The following is a 21,079-nucleotide window of genomic DNA, read 5'->3' on the forward strand; positions in this document are numbered from 1 at the left end:
GTTTTTTAATGCAAACATAGTTAAAAGTATGTCTATTTAAAAATATTCCTTGTATCCAGTTGAAGATATGAACACAGTTATACATTTGAAATTATGATGGTTCCCTGTATTGTGAGAGGCCCAAAGCTTTGTTGATCTTTTATTAAAATAAACCAAGTGAAACAGTTGCATAGGTGATGAGCTTGGGGTTTAAAGAGTTCCTTTGTGTTTTGTCTGCTGTAGTGGGTTAATGGTTGTCAGTGTAATGGCAAGATCTAGGGAATTGTCTTAGGATACAGTGACCGAATGGTGTGTCAGTTTTAAGTACTGGCATATATCATGGATGAAGGTTGTAATTTTGGTATAATTTTTCTCCTGTTGAAGCTGGTTTAGTCCACTGTTCTGGAGCAGCAGTTCATTGTGTACTGCAGTGAGCTACCGGTTCAGTTTTACAGATACAGGCCAGTTGCACAGAGTAGTAACAGTTCATTTCATCCATAAGAATTGTGTTTCTTTGTGTGTGTAGTAAAAATGGAAGAGATTGGAAAATATTTTCTTCTGAAAATGTCTGAGGTCTTTTTTTTAATACTAGTGTATATAAAATGAAATATGAAATTGTAAGAATATATGCTTGACATGGTAATACACAATGTTTTTTCACAGCCTTCTGGAAATATGCAGAGACTTCTTTTGTTGAATAAATGCTAAGTTAAAAGCCAAATTAAACACCCCCAACAGGGGTTGCATCACTAGTGGTTTTTCTTCCTGTCCTCCAGTAAATAAAAGGAAGGTTTGGAGTAATAAAGGAGCATCATTAATACTTCCTACTCCATCTGCACATACAGCTTTTGTATATTAGCATGATATGCATTTTACAATCACAGTATGCTCTATAGGTGCAATGCCTGAGTGTTGGTGTACTAAATAGGTGAAAATTAGTACCGGTATTGCATATTGATTACTTTCTGGTATTTTATGCAAGTACAGTGATATGTATGACATCTAGTAACCATTTAATTGACATTTTTTTAAAATACTGGGGTTATATTTTTTGGTTCTCTTAATGTAAAAATGATTTTGCTGTTTGCCACAATTAGATGCTGTATTTAAATATACTGTTAAGATGCAGTTTCATGGTTAAAATAAGTCTCAACTGTTGCTGGAGAGGAATGAACACTCATGTTTTCTTCCATCCCACACTAACACCTGTACTCCTTCATAGCAGCTAAATTTGGCTGAAAAGGTTTTTAAGCACCCTAGCCTAGTCACAGTCTTCTGCTGTGAATGATTTTCCCACAGTAGGGAAGGAGCAGGAACACATGATTAACAAGGATGAGGAGAACCTAATTGCTCCTTTAAGCACAGACCCCATATAAGCCAGTACTCCAAGCAGTGTTTTTGCAGCCAGTGCAGGCCAGCATGATGGCTTATCCTTACTCTTTCTTTGCAGTGGATTCTGCCACTTCTCAACCTCTCTTTCAGCTGAATAACTAATCTAACTTATCTTAGAATGCTGGCAGGCTGGAGAATTGATTAATCTCATAGGAAAACTCTTGGTCACTCTTGATGCAAGATAAACAGTTCATTCCCACACATGGCCATACTGGACCAAGGGCAATGGGAAGTTCTCTTTCCACCAAAGTGATTAGAAGCCGTTTGGATCAACTTACTCCATCTTGTAGAATCACTCCCTTGGTCTCCATTTTTCATTAAAATACTTTAATGGAAGAGTGTGGTGAAAGTTTCAGGAAACTTAATTGTCTTTCAGAGGTGTTGTGGTACCTTGTTTCTTGTTGGCATTTTGAAGCCGATGCTTGGTTGGAACTAGTACAGCAGTCTTAATGAGTAAAGGGACATTACTGGAGCTAGATGCTGATTCTTGAATGAAGGATCTGCAGTACTCAAACTCTTTTCTGTCAATAGTTAGAGCCTCAAATTGTTAACGCTCTTAAAGCAAATACTTTGATCTTTGTCCTAAGAATTTGATGCTAAGTCATATGTATTCAAAAAAATGTACTGAAAACCAGTTTTTTTTTTTAATGTGCCATGGATATGTTTAAATATGTCTCAAATTAGTTTTGCTCAAGGTCTCCTGTATCCTGTTGCAAATGCAGACTTTACCTGTGTGGCTATGTGTTTGTGGAAGTGTTTTATTTCAGACCCAGAGCCTGCAGCCAGCTCATTTCTTTTCTTAAGCATTTGTTATTCTCGGTGTTTTAAAAGGTGAACCGTAGTGGGATAAATTTAAATATGAAGTGTAACACAGCTGAATTTGCTAATTTCTTGAGACATGGTAAAAAGTTATGTTGTTGGCTTTTTTTTCCCAAAAAATAAGCTGCAGGCAGTTATGGGTAATGTGTATAGGCAGAGGGTGTTCTTGGGAAGAGTAAGTAAAGGGAATTGTTGCACTTTTGTATTGAGCTTTCTCTGTAACAGGTTTTACTAGTAATTTTGTCTTTTATTTCTTAGAGTGGTCCTGACAAGCTTCTTCTGGTGTCAGTAACAGACCTTTTACCATGAGCAATTCTACTCCAGCTACAGGTATACATTAAAACAAAACCAAACTTATTTAAGTGTTCCTTCTCTGTGTTGTTTTTTTTAATTTGTTGTTTTGTGCATGTGTATGTTGAGGAAGATGCAGTAAGGGTATATGCTTACCTGTAGTTTTAGATCAGACAAGAAGCTGAAAGTGAGAGAAAGCTGGCTACTGCTTTTGTTAGTATTACTTCCAGCATTAGGTGTACAGGGAGTGTTAATGACCAGTAGTTGCATGAATTAACTTTATGTCAAATAAATTAACAAAATCGTGGCATAGACAATTGCCTGTCAGCAGTGGCTTCCATATAGTTCATTTTATATCAGGGCAAAGGACAGAGCAAATGACCTTTTGGTAAGTGTCTAAGACTTGCTATATTTTCAGTGGGGAAGACGAAGGAGTCTGAGGAGCTAACTTAAAGATTTTTCTTTTTGATTTCTTTGACTTACACATGTCAGGTTGTTTATACTTCTGCTGATCAATTCAATATGATGTCCAAATGTTTCTGCTTGGCTTGAAATAGCATGAGCTTATAGCTCAGCAATGTAATAGCTGAAATATGTATTATTAATAAACAGTGCAATGACTGATCCTTCCCACTGGTGTCCAAGCTGTCTAAATGATATAGAGGTTTTTGGGATATATTAGTAGGCTTTCTCATTAATAATCATATAAATGTAAAAGGAAATAAAATTGCTGTTGAAATGCATCTTTTTACCTAATCTAGCTGCTTTAGCTGCAGCACTTGGTGTGGGGTGGTTTTTTTTTTTTTTTTGTTTTTTTTTTTTTTTTTTTTTTTTTTTTTTTTTTGTTATGTTTGGGGTTTTGGGTATTTTATGGTCTGGTGGGTCACATACCTAAAATGTACACCTCTCTACCTCAGGCTACTCAGGAAATACATTTGTACCAGTCACGAATTGCGATTGTAATGAACTTCCCTTTGTACATCAGGAACCAATTTTCACTTGGTTCATAAGGCTTCTTTTGGTCTGTCTGAAAGCATTTTTTTGCTTTTACTCAATTAATCATATGATTCAAAAAGGTGATCACCTTTGGCATGCTTTAAAGAATTGTTGAATCAATTTTTAAATTTAGATGCTGAAAGATACAGATGGTTATCACTCTGCATCAAAATTAGTATCAAACCACTGCTGGAGAAAGAAGCATGGCTTAAAAAACTGAGGTTTTATATTTGAGATGTAGCTAAAATTTTGCAGGAAAGGAGGCACTTGAATAGTTTGCCACTTAGCTCAATTTTGTCACCTCTGACAATGTGTCAGAACCCAGAAGATACTGCTTCTGCAAGAGTCTCATATTAAACTAAAAGCAAAATTCATACTAGGCTTCATTTCCTGCTTTCTTTAGTCAAGCATTCCTTGACTTACTATAAGTCAGGGACATCTTGTCCAGTTTGAACCTGAAAAGTAACAAAATAGTTTATTACAGTTTACTAGTAATATGTCCTGTCATAGCTTGGTACCAATATGTGTTTAATGTAGTCATGTTTGTCTTAAAGTTCACATTTTTCAGAATGCATACAGAGTACAGGAAGCCATTTAAAATTTCTCAATAGAAAAATAAATGCATAGCAGACTTTTCAATTTTTCAGGTGGGAGAATTGTTAAGTGTGGTATAGTTAGGGCTTTGATCATCCAACTTGAAATTTTACTGGCTTCCACAAATAAAAACACCCTCTGTAAACATCCTTATGCAGAATGGCTTGTGTGAACCAGTTCTCAGCCTTAGACTGTAGCAAAATCTGAAATTTCTTATAAAGCTCATACAGAAAATTCTTCCCTATCTTTTGTATTTCTCCTTGGAAGGCTAAATGCAACAGGTTAGGCATTAAGGCTGTCTCTCTTGCCCCCATTGCAACTGTTTCTAGAACAATATGCTTGTTCCAGATGTGGTGTTCTGCTTAAAAGTACTCTCAAGGATACTGAGTAATGTTCTTGAAATGTAATCATTGGTCACTTACGGCATCCAAATAGGCATATGTTCAAAAAACCTGACTGCTAGCAGTATGTTAGAGTGGAAGACTTAAGAGTTTGTATGGATTTCATGCTATCTTTTTCAGAGACTTTTTAAAACTTAAAATAATTTGGAACAGTAGGCTTTCTTTAATAAAGTAAAAACAAACCCCAAACCTTGAGTTACCAGCTTAGTCACAGAAAGATAAATTGGTGATAAAAGGAAAATTAATGTATTACCTCCCAATTAGGCCTTTGCCCTCTTTTCTACAAGTAACATTTTGTAAATATCTTATGTAGGCATTTGGTGAGAAGTTACTGGCCTCCATCTAAAAAACCAAAACAGCAGCAAACCAAAATGAAATCTCCAGAAGATAAACAAGTCCAAAGCAAAGCCAAACATACCCCACCTTCCCCTTGCTATCAAGATTTGGAATAGCTCATGATGTCTTCTTACACCATCCCTTTGTTAGATGTGGAATATCTTTTCTGAAGGTTCAAAGAACTATTCCTAAGTCAATGCCAGTGCTGAGGCAGCAGTTTCTCTCCTTTAGGTTTTGATATGTAACACTGTGCAATGGGTTTGTCTTGTTTACTTGTCTGTCTCCCTCCCTAAAATATTTTAGATAATGAGAAGAAAAAAGGTAAAGGAAACAGATCACCATATTCCCCTTCACGTGTCCTTCATATTCGTCAAATTCCAAGTGGTGTTACCGGAGCAGAAGTTGTTTCATTAGGTCTCCCTTTTGGCAAAGTAACTAATCTCTTGATGCTAAGAGGAAAAGGTCAGGTATGTAATTTTCAATGTTTCAATAACAAGAGCAAGACTGAAGATGTGGTTCATGTTATGAATTTTGATCTTGTGCTTGAGTGAAATGATTGCAACAATGTCTAAATATTTCATTGATAGGGGAAGATTTTCATACTTTTAAATGTGAAAGGATGTTTTTAAATTTAAGTTTTTAATATGCTTTTGGATTAACTAATGAACTAGAAATTTGTTAATAATATTGCTAAATATTATATCCACTTTATGTGAGAACATATAGATGATTAAGAACTACATTGTCACTATTGATGACATATGTCTTCAAAGAGACTGCCCGCCAAAGTTACCAATGTGCATGTTATTTTTTTGACATCTGTTTAATCCTATTAGATGTGGCAGAGTAGTTTCTATCATGAAGAAATACAGAAATCCTAAAAATAATAAGCATTCATTCAAATAACTGTCTGGAACACTGAGCTGGATTAATACAATGCACAAACTGATGGATGTTTTATGTTCTGTTGCAGCTTTTTCAATCAGTATGCATATCAGCTACCTAGGTAATAGTGATTGGTTTCAGGAATTTAACAAATTGCTTAGCAATGTCGTACTTTGAGCAGCATTGCTTCCCATACGTCATACTTATTCCACCTCTTCTTAAATGACATAGTGTACTTACAGTGTAGAACTTTTTAAGAAAACCCACAGATTGAATGAGACAGCCCCATAAACATGCACACACAAATGTATTTTAATGCTGAGCAAATCAATATTGTATGTTCACATAATCTTCTAGTGAGAGTGGAATTGGGGAAAAAATTTGCTTTTTTTCTCTCTTGTAAACAAAATCAGCATTGAGATCAGCTGTGTGTTGATTGCAGGCATTTTTGGAAATGGCTTCTGTAGATGCTGCTGTTTCTATGGTGAACTACTACACTCCAGCTACACCTCACCTCCACAATCAGCCAGTTTATATTCAGTATTCCAATTACAAGGAACTTAGGACTGACAATCAACATAATCAGGCTGTAAGTACAATATTTCCATTTAACAGGATATAATCGCGTGTGTTATTGTTTTGGCTAGGACAGGGTTCATTTTTCTCATAGCAGCTTGTGACAGGAAGTATTAAGGCTTTTTCTGCTACTCACATTGACCTGCCAGTGAGAGTGCACAAGGAGATGGAAAGGGTCTCAACTAGGACAGTTGATCACAACTGACCCAGGGGATGTCCCACACCATATTATGTTGGGCTCAGTATTGAAAGCTGGGGGAATAGTGAGGAAGGAGGGATGTTCAGAGTTGTGGCCTCTTTCCAAGTAATTGTTACGCTCAACGAAGTTCCCACTTTCTTGGAAATGTTTGAAAACACCTCTCTGCCAATGGGGCAAGTGTTTAAACACCTTATTTTGCCTCACTTCCACATTTTGCTTGTTCAACTGTCTGTAACCGAACCCATGAGTTTTCTCACTTCCAGTCTTCTGATTCCCTCTCCCATTGTGCTAAGGGAAACTGACTGAGCAGTTGTGTGGCACTTAGCTACATACCAGGGTTAAACCACAACACTAGTAAATAAACAGGCTCTTCACTATGCCAGTAGACAAATTCTGATATGTATAATTTCAGTAACTTCTTATGGGGAAGTCAGACAGGAAACAGCAAAACTGTAAAACTATTGAAGAGGAGCTCAAGTTGAAAAGTAGTTCATCATGATGACCATGAAATCAAGTGAAGGTGCCAGGAGGACTCCTTATATGAACAAGGAGCTCCTGACTGGGCTTAAGCATAAAAGAGTAGCATAGAAAAGTTGTAATCATGAACAGGTGCCCCAGGAGGATTATAGAGCATTATCTGAACATGCAGGGATGTGGTTAGGAAAGTCAAGGGCCACATGGAGTTGTCTCTTGTGAGAGATGTAAAAAACAGCAAGTTTGGTTCCTTGAAGTGTATCAGCAGTAGAAATAAGATTTTTTTTTTTTAAATACATAGGCCTGCTGGGACAAAGGAGATGGAAAAGGGTGCATTACTGAGAGCCTTCTCAGCAGCCTGTAGTGGTTGGGACTTGCCCTTGGTATTACCAAGCACATGAGAACTGTGTAAAAGTCTTGGTGAAGGAAGTAGAGGAGAATCACATTAGAGAACATTTAAACTAATTGGATAAACAAAAAGCCTATGGCCCTAGTGAGATACACTTTTGAATGCTGAGGGAGCAGATTGATGTCATTGCAATGCCACCGTATGATCTTGAAAGTGTTGTCACAGTTGGAAAAAGTTACTGAGGACTAGAAAAAAGAAAATCCTTCTCCTGTCTTAAGGAAGGACAAGGCAGATCAAAAGAAAGATCTGGGGAACTACTGCTTGATCAGCCTTACTTTGGTCACTGAGTAACGAACAGAGCAACTCATTCTGGAAACTATCTCCAAACATTCTAAGAGAAGAAAGTGGTTAGTCATAGTCAAGCATAGGTTTTTAAAAGGACCTTATGCCTGACCAATGTGATGGCCTTTTATGGTGAGATGAGTGGATTGGTGGATGACATAAGAGGATATCACTTATCTCCACTCTGGCAAGACTTTCAGTGTTGGTTCCAGTAACATGCCAATAGACAAACTGATTGATGCAGTCTACTTCAATGAGCTGTGAGGTGATTTGAAAGGCTAAAATGCCTGTGACCAGTGGCATAACCTGGGGTCCAGTCACTAACAGAGTACTGAAGGTGAAATACTGGATTTTGGATTCCTGGATGAATTTCAGTTGACCTTGCATTTAGATACCTAAGTTATATACTGTGATGTGTGTATCATGATTTATTTTCTCAGTACAAATGTTGACGGTAGTGATTTGGGCATAAATCACTCGTTTGTGCTGACACAGAAGTCACTGAAGTCTTGCAAACTTGTCAGTCTGGTAAATATTAGTCTCTTTCCTCATCCAGGATTGCTGTATCTGTTTGTTATCTGCAAAACCAAATAAATAAGAGGATTTTTGTTTTAAGGATGTGGTTTGCATAACAGCCTCAAGAAAAGTATAGGTATATTTGCAAATAAGACTTCTTAGGTCTCTTTCTGGGTATTACCAACTTGGTACATGGCACTTGTTTTCTTCTACAACAGCATTGTTTACTTTTAAAAATAAGCTGTTTGGCACTTACATTTGAGTTTTATCTAAATTTTAGAGACCGTAGTAAAGCAGCTGAATACTGTTACTGTCCTAGTCCCTAGGCTGAGCCCTAAAGTACAGATCATTTTGCTGGGTTATGTTTTTCTGAAACTAGATAACATGTGCCATGTGCCCTGTTTAATATGTCTTCCAAAGAAATAGTGTAGCTGAGACATGACATCAGGTCAAAATACTGCATTTGGAAAGGAACATCTCTTCATGGTCCTGCTACTCACAGGAAGTATGAAGACCTTTCTGGGGAAAGCCCATGAAAAACAAGTGAACTTGAGACTTGTGTAATCACAGAAGTCTAGTTTGAGGAGTGAAATTTGAACCTATTTTTTGTGATTGATGGCTTTGCTCTAAAAGAAGAGTAGGGTGTGCACCTTTAAGCTTATCCCCACCAAATCTTAGTTCCTGAAGGGAATGAAATCCTAGTAAAGCTAGACAATAGTAGTTCTGTGAATTACACTGACTAGTTGTAAGGGAGGAATGTGGAAAGTAGGACTTACAATTTTATTAATGTGGGATTTGAATCAGTAATATGAAGGAAATATTTTTTTTAAAAGTTATGTTTTATGTCCTTTTCATTTAGGAGAACTTTGTTTCAGTATGAATAATTTGTATGTTAAATAATTGCGCTGTCTGCTATGACTTAATTTCAGAGACCCCAAGCTGCATTGCAAGGTGTGAATGCTGTGCAGCATGGAAACCTGGGTATTACAAGTGCTCTTGCTGCTGAAGGTGGGGTCCTTCCAAGTCATGGTTCCGTTCTTCGAATTGTTGTTGAAAATGTTTATTACCCTGTCACTTTAGACATACTGTATCAGGTAATGAGGATTGCTTAAATAAGTCACAATCTGTTTCAGTGTTGCTACTGTAAATCCATTAATTAATTTTTTAAAGTACCTGTGGTTCCTGAATCTTCTGAGTGAGGACTGTGTCTTTAAAATAATTTCCTGAATCCAGGTATCTAGGTTTGAAATAGTTCTGTGTAACTAAAATTCAAGTAAACAGGGCTTCAATAGTCAGATTTTCATGTTGTCTCATTAGTTCCTTGCTGTGGAAGCAGCAACAAACTTGACCTGTTAATTCTGCTTTCATGATAAGCTAGTGAAATATTGAATCCATAGCACTCTTTCTGCTGAGTAACCTTTGTAGTTTGCTTTATATTTAGGGGTTTATATTCAATTTTATGCCTCAGCGCAAGTGATGTAATATGCAAATTACCTGGAGGAATGTTTTTGATTGTTTGTCTTTAGAATGGCATTTGAGTACCTCTGAATGTTTAGAATAATGGTGGGCTATGGTTATGAAAGACATTACTGTAACTTCAGCTATGTGTTTTGACTATGCTGTTGAAAGTTCTAAGTTTAAAAATACTAACTTTGAGACCACTTCTTTGAGTACAGAGGATCTATTGATACTTTACAAATATTGCAAAGTTTTTCATACTTGAAGCTTTTGTAATTAGTAGTAATTTATGCAGTAAAAACCATGCCTCACATGTAGGAATTTAAATAATACAATTTAGAATAACTGGGATGATTTTGTAGGAACCTGCAGTCCTGGAAGATTCTTTTCCTACTCTGCTAAGCTCTCAATAGATGTTTTTAGCAACACTCTGTTTTTCCTCTTACTTCTTGAAATTTTCTGTTTCTCTGTATCTCCTCACCATGATACTGATTAACTAGTGTACATATTAGTTGCCACTTGGATGTAGCAATTTGCCTGATCTAAACCTTTGTACATCTCTTTGAGTATTGCTCACTCATTCCTGAACGTGTATAAATTCTGTGTCAGCTGCTTAGGATTATTATTGCATTCAGAATAACCTCAGAACAAGCTCCTGTGTTTATGGGAGTGGTACTAGTTCTAAGAATGCAACACCAAAGGGGAAATTTATATTAATTTAGTTTCATTTGATTTTAGTCTGCTTCAGTGCAGCACAGCTATGTTTTCAGTATTTGAAATGCTCTCTCTCAAGTAACTACTTTTCCAATATGTCTTGAAAATTTAGCAATATTTGAAAAGGGATCTTATTTGGAGTTTTTAATAGGGGACCATCTCCTCTAATTAAAGCAGCGCTTTGTGCCCAGTAGCTACAATCTAATTTTTACTTTGTGTGGTGAGGCTAATGGAAATGAGTATTTTCACTGACAAGTACAGCATCTTATGGAACACCAGTAAGCAAGCTGTCATGTCTTACTTGGATTGTATTTTGTAAGTTGTCTTGCTTGTCAAGAAATTAACTTTTTAAATCACAGTTCACCTTAAAATATTTATCATAAGAAGTTGAAAATTCAGTGTTATCTTTGCAGAAACAAAATTGATATGTACAGTGTGTTTAGGTTTAAAATCAAACAGGAAGGAGTACATTAAACTTCATTATCTTAAAAAGGTCTATTAAGTTTTCTGGATAAACATGAAAAAGCATTTGTTGAGAAGCTGTATTTAGGCATTTCTTAAGAGGAATGGCTTTATGAATAGGAACTCAAAGACTAATTCTAAATTTCTGTGAAAAGGTTTCTGTTCTCTTTTCTATGACTAAATGATGACTGCGGCATTAAAATCTTGTTTCTGAGAGATTGAAAAACTGGGTACAAAGGGTTGGGGCATTAGTCTTGTATCATTGACTCTAGGCCTAAGAAGCTGGCAAGAAATGCTTATACTTATCTGTGGCCTTTCCTTCTGTTGCAGGTGTAATATTTCTCAGGGGTTTTATGCCTTCCTGACTTTGCATTGATTCTCTTTGTTTGAAAACATAGTATTTCTCAAACTCGCCTTTCCTCTTTGATTGTTAATTTAGACATATTTTTTTCTGCACTTGTATATGTCCTAGCTTTATTTTTTTCCTCATTCTTTGTGGCTCTCCTTTTGTGTAGTCACCTTCATGTAATGCACATTCTTATTTTGAATGTATATATCTTTAAATTCAGGCTTTAAAAGTATTTCTGCAATGCTTATGTTTGCAATAAATCAAATACTATTTGATTATAAAGTATAATATAGGTGTTTGTCTTGCTTCTTTCCTCTTTCTTTTCTTGCTTAGGCAGTGGGTCTTAATAAGAACATCAACTGTTAAGGTTGTATTTTTGTTCAACAGATTTGTAGAATTTGTCTAATGTACAGAACATAAAGGTGCATACCTTGAAATGCAGTTTGCAGTTCCCATCTCAACTGACTTCTAGTAACAAAGAATAATATTGATAGAAACAGACAGATCCATGAGGTCAACAGGTGGCTCCATGGTGTACTTGAATAAATTTGGGGGGGTTTGGCCATGGGATAATCTATTCAACACCTGTTCCACTGCCACCTGATGCGATGCACCTTTCTCAGAGGGGAAAAAGGGTTCTAGTGTAAGAGCTAGTGGGTCTTGTTGACAGAGCTTTAAACTAGCTTGGAACAGGGAAGGGGAATGTGTATGAGCTAGAGAACAAGAGGCTGGAGAGCAGCACTGTGGAAAGGGACCTGCCCATCCTGGTTAATGGCAACTTGAATATGAGTCAGCAATGTACAAGGTCTGGAGGGAAAGCCTTATGGGGAGTGGCTGAGGATACTTGGTCTCTTCAGCCTGGAGGAGACTGAGGGGAGACCTCTTTGCAGTTACAGCTTCCTCAGAGGGAAAGTGGGAGGAGCTGGTCTCTTCAGTGTTGTGACCACTGACAGGACTTGAGGAAATGGCATGAAGCTGAGTTGGGGAGTGAGGGTGTTGGGCTCTGGAGCAGGCTCTTCAGAGAAGTAATCACAGCACCAAGCCTGACAGAGTTCCAGAAGCCTTTGGACAATGCTCTCAGGCACATGGTATGACTCTTGGGGTGTCCTGTGCAGAGCTGGGAACTGGACTTGGTTGATGATCCTTGTGGATCCCTTCCAACTCAGCATGTTCTGTGTTTCTATGAGTTGTGAAGTCCATTTCTCAAACCTCAGCTCTGATTCATTATCCACAATTTATCTGAAGACACTGGAGAAATGCCTATTTGGACTCTCCTTCCCTGTTCTTAGTTGATGAGATGTTGCTAATTCTTTAAGGAAATTTTATCATACTTTCTCATCTTTTTTAGCCTTTCTTTAATTGTTTTATTAACTGAAGCAAAATTCTGAGTTCACACAATATTAGTTCAGCTCTCACAATAGAAATATTTTTCAGAAATTTATTTGGAATATTAAATGCCAGTTTTTAGTGTGCATGGATTATTCACTGCTTCTTAAAGCCCATGTTTTTTCTCCTAACAGATTTTCTCTAAATTTGGCTTTGTCATGAAGATTGTCATGTTCCATAAGAACAATCAGTTTCAAGCTCTGCTCCAATATGCTGATGCAACGAATGCATATTATGCCAAAATGGTAAGTATAGTGTATTCAGCTTGATTTTGTTTGTTTTGTTTGTTGGAGGGTTTTCCCTGCTTAGGAACAGAGGAAGCAACATATTTTGACTGTTAACTTTGTGGTTACTTATCATTCTAACAATCTTGTTGCATATGAATAACTTTGACATCTCTCTTTAGTTAAGAGGACGGCACTCTATTATCAACTGCAAACAAATGTATAGCATATACTCCAGGACCTGCATGAGTCTATCGAAATGAAAATCATTGATAATATTCCCTCTCAGTCTTCTCAAGGCTGAACAGGGCCAGCTCACTCTTTTATTAGTAAAAGAGATGGTCCAATTGCTTTATCATATTTGTAGGTCTGCTCTAGACCTTTCCAACCTTTCCAAGAGCTCCATGTCTCTTTTGGGCTGAGGAGTCCACAACTGAACATGGCACTCCAAATGTAGCCTCACCAGTGCTGAACAGAGAAGCAGGATCGCCTCACTTGACCTGCTGGCACTGCTCTTCATAATGAACGCCAGGGTGCCTTGACCTTCTTGGCCACAAGGATAATTTGCTGGCTCACAGGCATCTTGCTGTCCACCAGACCCCCAGCTCCTTCTCTGTGGAGCTGCTTCCCAGCAGATCAGAGCCCAGCCTGTGCTCTGCATGTGCCTGTGCTGAATTTCAGAAGGTTCCCCTCTGCCCATCTCTCCAGCCTCTTGAGGCCCTTCTGAAGGGCTGCACAGCCCTCTGGGGTATCGGCCACTCCGCCCAGCTTTGTGTTGTCAGGGAAATTGCTGAGGAGGCCTCTGCCCCTTCACCCAAGTTATCTTTAGTTCTCATATAAAGGGAACAGGAGGTAGTAAATAGTCAGATGTATAGAAAAGCATTAGCATTCTTTTTCATGACACCTGTAATTCAAGTCCCAGAGAGGCAGACTGGAGACCTTTTTATACCAGTGGTCAGGTCAACAGACGGGTGCCTCTGTTCACTGCAGCATGGCGTCACCCACAACAGTAATGTCCCACTTCTGGGCACAAGACCTCTGGGTGTTCTTGGGCACAGGATCCATCTGCTCTGTTGTTTCACTTAAAGTTATGCCCAGGTCTGGGGACTTAAATTGGAAAAGACCCTTAAGGTCATTGAGTCCGATGATAAACCTTATGCATCCAAGCTCACTTCTAAACTATGTTCTGAAACACAACATCTGCACATCTTTTAAATACCTCCAGGGATGGTGACTCCACCACTTGCCTGCTCCAATGCCTGGTAACCCTTTTGATGAAGAACTTTTTGATAATATCCAGTCTAAATTCCCTGTGCAGAACTTGAGCCCATTTCCTCTTGTCAGGTCACTTGTAACATGACAGAAGAGGCCAACCTCTACATTGCTACAGTTTCCTTTCAGGCAATTGTAGAGAACAGTAAGGTCTCTCCTGAGCCTCCTTTTCTTCAGGGTAGACAACCCCAACTCCCTCCAGCACTCCTTACAGGACTTGTGCTTCAGATCCTTCATTGGAGTCCCTCATGTAAGGGTCAGTTCATGCAGTGTAAATTTCCACATTAGTATTCCTATTACCATCTGATATTTTGTGTTGAGTGGGAGAGAATTAGGATTATAAATATAGGAAGTCAAGTCATGCTTAAAGCTATGTTTTGTCCAATTGGCACACGGTGATATAATACTAACTGGTAGACTACACTAGAACTCTACTCCTTAGGTAAGGATAGTGGCAGCATAATAGTCTACTTGTGATTAAAAAAAGAGCTTAATACCAGAAGTGAAGTACTGTTTGGACACAGTTGCAAGGTGAAAACCATGTAATGGTGGAATGGTTTGGATTGGAAGCAACCCTTAAAAGTCATCCAGTCCAATTCCCTGGAGTGAGCAGGGTCACCTTTAACTAGATCAGGTTGCTCAGGGCCCTGTCCAGTGGGCATCAGGCTCCTCTCAGGGCAACCTGTGCCAATGTTTCATTACACTCATTGTAAAAAACTTCTTCCATGTAGCTAATCCAAATCAACCCTCCCAGTTTAAGACCATTACCCCTTGTCCTATACCAACCTGCCATCACAAAAGAGCAGTCTTGATCTTTCTTACAGGCCAACTTCAAGTACTGAAAGGCTGAGTGTAGTGGTTTCATGCTCACCAATTTCTGTTTCTCAAATTAGTGTAGTGGTTTGAGTGTCTGCTAGAATTATTTACTCTTTCTGCTGTGAGATAGGATTAGGAGAGAAGCAAAGCAGGCCCAAAACTTAAAAGGGTATAGACAGGTTTATTAACAAAATTACATGAGGGAAAAAAACCCATAAGGATCAGAATAAAACTTTCAAAATACCTCTCTTCCAACAGCTGTTCACTTTTCCATTGACAACGCAAGAAATAAAACCTGGGATTTTCAGTCAGTTTCACCTCTTTGAAAGTGTCTTTCATCAGTTCTTAGGGAGGGGAGCTTCTCTTAGAAATCCCGTGGAGACATTGCCACAAGACAAGAGCAGTCCTCTGGTGGCTCCCATGTCATGAATCTGCAGCCACCCGGAAACTGCAAACTGTTAAGTCCCTCCCATTTGGCAGCTTTTCCCACAGCTGCACTCATGGGCATATCAGCATTTTTAGGGTACACTTTAAGGATGACTGTTCTAGTATAAAACAAAGGTTCTCTTCATTATCTCTAAAACAAACTTCATCTCAAAAAACCAGAGGTCTTCTTTTTCACTGGGGGCAGAGGGCTTCACATCTCTTTATTTTTCTCTGTTCAAATTTCTCCATTAGATCACATCGCTACATCAGCTTATGGCTATGACTAGAATTTTGCATACCCCCCAAAAGCATTCTGTAAGCTACAGGGATATTTTAGTTCATTTTCCATGGCCTCACAAGAGAAGTCCAGCCCAAACTAAGCAACTCCTCAGTCTTTCTCTCCCTTAGGACTCTTTCTCTCTCTCTTCACTGACTTCAGTCTCATGCTGTGTCTCTCCACATCTCACTCTGTCCTTTTCCTCTTACTTGGGGAAAGGTTAGTGCTTTGCAAGTTTCATCTGTTCAAGGAAAGAGTTAACATTCTCCCAGGTCTGCAGAGGGCCTGACTGTTCTTCCGGCAGTGGCAGTGGCCGAAGGTGGTAAAATCAGGCCACTCTGCAGCTTCATCAGGATCTTGGCAGCCCGGCAGTCCTGAAGGCTGCTTCCCACACCCCTTGGTGCCATCAGGGCGGGGCCTGCCCAGCCCGGGCCCAAAGCTGCTCCCTTGGCCCAGGCCGACGGCAGGGCAGGCCTTAAAGTTGCCTGGATGTAAGTAGCTGCGGCCCCCCCCTTCCCCGCCGGCAGCTGCTGGGCCCCAGGGGCCGGACCAGGCCCGGCGGGGCTCCCAGGAAAGGCCTGGCCTGGGCAGGGCCCGGCCAGCCTGGCCCCCGTGGCAAGGAGAGAGCCAGGACCAGCTTACCTCTCCCAAGGCCAGAAGAAAAAGGGAAAGATTCCAGAATTCTGATGTTAACATGTGTATTCACAGAAGCGTGTTGACCTTCTACTGGTTTAACCAGTTATCAGTATTCAACCCTAGTCACCAATTGGTATTGCTATACCTTCCTAGAAAAATCACTTCTGTAGCTGTCTTCCTTTCCTCATCAAACATCAATAAATGCAAAACCAGCACACTGCAATAATATGAACTTATAGTAGTGGCTGCCATGATGTGTTTATCTCTGAAAATGTAATTATTTGTCTTCAGTCTCTGGATGGCCATAGTATCTACACTGGGTGCTGCACTCTGCATATTGATTTCTCCAAGTTAACTAATCTAACGGTGAAGTACAACAATGACAAAAGTAGAGATTTCACTCGCGTTGACCTTCCTTTTGGTGATGGCCAACGAACTGTGGAGACATCCTTATCTACTCCCTTTGGTAAGAAACCTTCACTTCTAGTGATAAATACACACTGAGGTCATAATTTTGGGGCCGCATTTATGCTGTGGCTTCATATCTGGTTCATAGAAGGGTACATTTTGTGTACATTTTTGTTTGTGACGTCCAGTAAAATTCTTGGGGAAAGCATGAAGTCCAAGTCATGGTAAATGAATATCTGAAAGAATAACATGAGGAATACTTGTGAGCAAATTTAATGTAAAAAAGCTACAAAATACTACTAAAATGCTGTGAAATGGTATCATTCGTATTGGTAATGTAGTAAATATTGCATATCAGAATAAAAATCATCACAAATTGACACTGGCTGCATAAAGCTGCTTGAAAATAAGTGTTTTAAGAGTATTAGCTCTTATTTGTTGATATTTTAGAATAATTGAATGCTGCAAGAAACAAAACTGTAAGAAAATCCAAAATTCTATACTTATTTATATGTGTTTGTACTCATCTTCTAAAATATAAAATTTAAGAAGTTTTCTTAAATTTTAGAAGTCATTTTGGCATAGAGGAGATAGTGTCTGCTTGAAGTGACACTGGAGAAACACAACACAATTTGAATGATTTTAGCTATTTTTCTCTCTCTCTAATGACAACCATTAGCAATAATACACAGCTAAAGACTGTCTTAACTGTTGATTAGATATCTAAGTACTGTCCAATTGACTGGCACAGTAAAAAGTGTGGGAGAATAATTCCCTATTTTCCTGTACTTTTCTATTGCAGCTAGGGAAAATACTGGGTTTGGTTTGATTTTTTGGATAGTTGAGTTAGTTAGCCTAGATTAGAATAAGAAAGTTAGTTGCACTCACTACTTTCTTGATTTTTGTCTTTACTGCTCCCCTTAAAAGCAGGCCTTGGATCTTTATGTAATGGACAACTCTCATTACAGTCTGGGGTAGAGGAATTTGGTGGAATTTGCCATACAGCATTATAGAAATGCGCTGTGATAGGTCTAATAATTCTAATTAATTAGACTTGCACTATTTGAAATGTCAGTGGAAGAGAGAAGTACAGTTAGAGTAGTTTATTTCTGCACTTGCTTGTAGGGGAGAAATAACTATGCTTTTGAAGAATAACACATAAACTTCAATGTCTTCCCCCTCACTCTGACAAGATTCTCATTGCTAGGAGCCTTGTTTTCTTTTACTGTAAGAGTAAGAAGTGCTGGAATAATCTGATGTCTGTACCAAAATTTGTCTGTGGTACATTCACAATGTAGCAGCTGCACATATATTTAAAAAAAATTACAATAAATAGCTGTAGACAGGGAGAAACATGCTTCCTAGCGTTTCTGTCAGTGGTGACAACATGCACATACTGTCATTCGCATGTTCTGAGAAGCTTAGTTAGAGAACATGAGCAAAAGATGTTCTAAGTCATGTGAGTATTGCCACTACCTTTTATTACTAGTGGATGTAGTTTTGATGTAGAATTATAAGACAAAGCTTGTAACTGTCAATAATACCTCTGTTTTTTATTGTAGACTTGAAGTTATCTTGATAGCAAAACTGAACAGCTCTTGAAACTTGTTTTTCTTCTCTTTTTTCTTTTGCTTTTAGTGGAAAAGATACTACACTATAGACAAACAGATTTTGCACATATTTTGCATTTAAAGAGTTGTTGCATCCAGTGAGTGTTAGCAGAAATACATGAATTGGCTTGCTTAGAAAGCCAGGCTGATAGCCATGAAGAAAATGAATTTTAGAAAAAGGCAACAAAGAAGTCCAGATCTTTCTGCATTAGTTCAGTTTGACAATTACTACATTCCTGATTTTGGTATCAAGGTGCAACATGCAGGTCTTACTTGGCAGAATAAAAGTTCTTGATCTCTTTCTTCATTAATGTTTCCATTACTGTTTTTGGATTGTAAATAAGTGATTAATAACTATATTAGCAGAACTTGTCAGTGTAATGTATCAGTGCGTGTATTTCAAAAATGTATTTACTTGCTTTGGTGTGATAAATGTGTTCAGCGTTTTGTATGAAAGACACTTAGTTGCCACAGATAAGAGGAGGTGTAATGTGATTCAGTATTCATGAATACTTGATCTGTGGTGTCTGATGTAATTCATAATAGAGACTTCTTTTGGTATTGTATTATCCCTATCAATAACCATGTGCTAGTAGCTCTATTTTAGTCAGTGGTGTCAAGGTTTGAGTAATTAAACAGACATATTATCAAGCTTGTAGCATATGTTTTCTGATTAAGCATGCCCCATTTAAAAAATAAAAATCTTGTGTGTCCTTACATACGAACAAATACACAGCTCAAGCTTGTATCTAACTGCTTAGAACACAGATTTGTGTATTATCCTGGGTAGCACTTACCTCCACATACTAATGTGGAAATCACTGAGCTGTCTTTGATGCTGGGACTCTTCATATGTTGCTATTCCAAATCTGGTTAATGCTTGTGATTTCCAGGACAACTATAAAAAACACTGGTTATTTATAAAGTTACACAAACTGGAAAGTACGTCTTCTTAAAAAGCAGAATATATATGCTTTATGCATTTCAGCAACTAGTAAAATTCAGAACCTCAGATTAGTTGTAGAAGTTTGTATTGTTTAACTTATACTGATCTTAGTATTCAGAAGTTGTGTCTCATCATTGCAGAACATCTTTGACTGTATTTACTTGCAGAAAATTTCTAGAATACATGCCCGTTGTGTGAATAGAAACTATTGAACACAGGCTTTAATGGATACTAATCTCTGCTGTGCTTTCCTATTCAAACTTCTCTAATTTACATTTTGCCCTGACTTCATGTTAGAGACGAATGTTGAGGCTGACCAGAATATTTGTCTTCAAAAGTGACTGAAAATAGTCTTTGTAAAACGTGGAATCTTGGATTTTAATGAGAGTTTTAACCCGAAAATTTCATAAACATTTGGAATCACAGATAAAGTCAAAATAGCAGCACTAGTAGCTCATTCTGATAGCTGAAATCTCTTGTTCTCTAAAATTTTTTAAATCTACATTAAAAAATTTTGTCTGTTCTCTCTAGCCACCCAAAATACTGTCTTTCCATCATATACAGGACCTCCTGGATTTGCCCCAGCCTTGGGCTTTCCTCAAGGAACAGGTAAGTTTGTTTTCTAAAGATGTGGTGTTTGTAGTTATGACCAATGGCCCATCTGAGCACTTCTGTTCAGAGGCATTTGTTTAAAATATAGCAATCAGAACACAGTACTATTTTGAGTAATTGTAATTCTTTCTCATATATATACACTCAATAAAATAAGTTTCTGTAGTGAAAAACATATACTCACATAGTTTATCGTTCAATAAGCAAAGAACCTAAATGCCATTATAAAGATTACCTGCAAGAGAAGAAATTAAGTATTTGTTTTTCTCAGAATCTTAAAACTGCTTTGACATTCAAAGCAAATAAAGGTAAGTCCCCCTTTTCTGGCTGTCAAGTGAGAAAGAGGTAGTTTTTTAGACTGTGATCTTTTCCTTTCTAGCACAGGATAAACTTGTGAGCTTAATTATTTTTCTTCTTTCTTGGCCTGCAATTTATGTCTCCTTTTTTTTTTTTGTATCTGAATATTTCTTTTTTCTCTGAAAGGGAGATGCTTCCAGCTTTAATGGTCAGATATTAGTAATAACTAAATTCCTTAAAAGCATTTTTGATTTGAATACTGATGTTTTTGCCAAATATAACCTGCTTGTGTATTCTTCCTTTTCCAGTTTGAGATGTCAAGTGATGCTGTTTATACCTTTCCAGGTCCTTCTGTTCCACCTGTTCCTGGAGCACTTGGTCCTCTCATGGTCACCTCATCAGCAGCGCCTGGACACATGACTGTTCCTGGTGTTCCAGGAAACTCCGTTTTACTAGTCAGCAACCTCAACCCCGAAGTAAGTTTGATTGATGGAACTGATGCACGTGTCACCTTGTACCAACTGCCAGAATCCTGCAAACTGACATTAGCTGAAGGAATAAGAGAAATTTTCTATGCTGATAATATAAAAAACAGGACAGCTCTAGACTTGTTTTAGGTAGTTGGCAGTATTGATGAGCTTTAAAAACTCCAGTCATTGGTGAAAAGCTTACGATTTACTTTAGGACTCCTATGTTAGCAGTGTAGCTAGTAATTAGAAAGAAGTCTATGGTCAAATGTAAGAAATGTTTGAAGATATAAACAACATACATATGATATCTCTGTTAGTATGACTCCTCTATGTGCTGTTTTATCTGTAAAGAAGACAAAGGATTTTTCCCTACACTGGTTAAAAACCAAGGAATTAAATGGAAAGAGAACAGAAAAGGAAATAAAAGCATGCTAAATCAAGTACCTTTCTAAACATGTGTAGGAGCTTTCTAGTTTTACAACTTTTTCGAGGTTGAAGAAAAAGAACACAGGTATTATGTTATTGGCATCACTCTATATAAATTTTAAAAGTTAATAAGTATCCATG

At 37.9% G+C, this 21,079-nt stretch overlaps 1 protein-coding gene across 2 annotated transcripts in view; it reads left to right on the top strand.

Annotated features, from left to right (window-relative positions):
* Window positions 1-21,079, top strand: part of PTBP3 (polypyrimidine tract binding protein 3) — a 46,094-nt gene that overhangs the window by 12,062 nt on the left and 12,953 nt on the right. For both annotated transcript variants that reach the window (XM_063421888.1, XM_063421890.1), the window contains exons 3-10: window positions 2,449-2,520; window positions 5,112-5,275; window positions 6,136-6,282; window positions 9,079-9,243; window positions 12,653-12,763; window positions 16,461-16,635; window positions 19,665-19,742; window positions 20,388-20,518. In XM_063421888.1, coding sequence (XP_063277958.1) covers window positions 2,496-2,520; window positions 5,112-5,275; window positions 6,136-6,282; window positions 9,079-9,243; window positions 12,653-12,763; window positions 16,461-16,635; window positions 19,665-19,742; window positions 20,388-20,518 — 996 coding nt within the window. In that variant the 5' untranslated portion in view covers window positions 2,449-2,495. The remainder of the gene's footprint in view (window positions 1-2,448; window positions 2,521-5,111; window positions 5,276-6,135; window positions 6,283-9,078; window positions 9,244-12,652; window positions 12,764-16,460; window positions 16,636-19,664; window positions 19,743-20,387; window positions 20,519-21,079) is intronic.

Source organism: Prinia subflava, chromosome Z (assembly GCF_021018805.1).
Source record: "Prinia subflava isolate CZ2003 ecotype Zambia chromosome Z, Cam_Psub_1.2, whole genome shotgun sequence".
Lineage (NCBI taxonomy): Eukaryota > Metazoa > Chordata > Aves > Passeriformes > Cisticolidae > Prinia > Prinia subflava.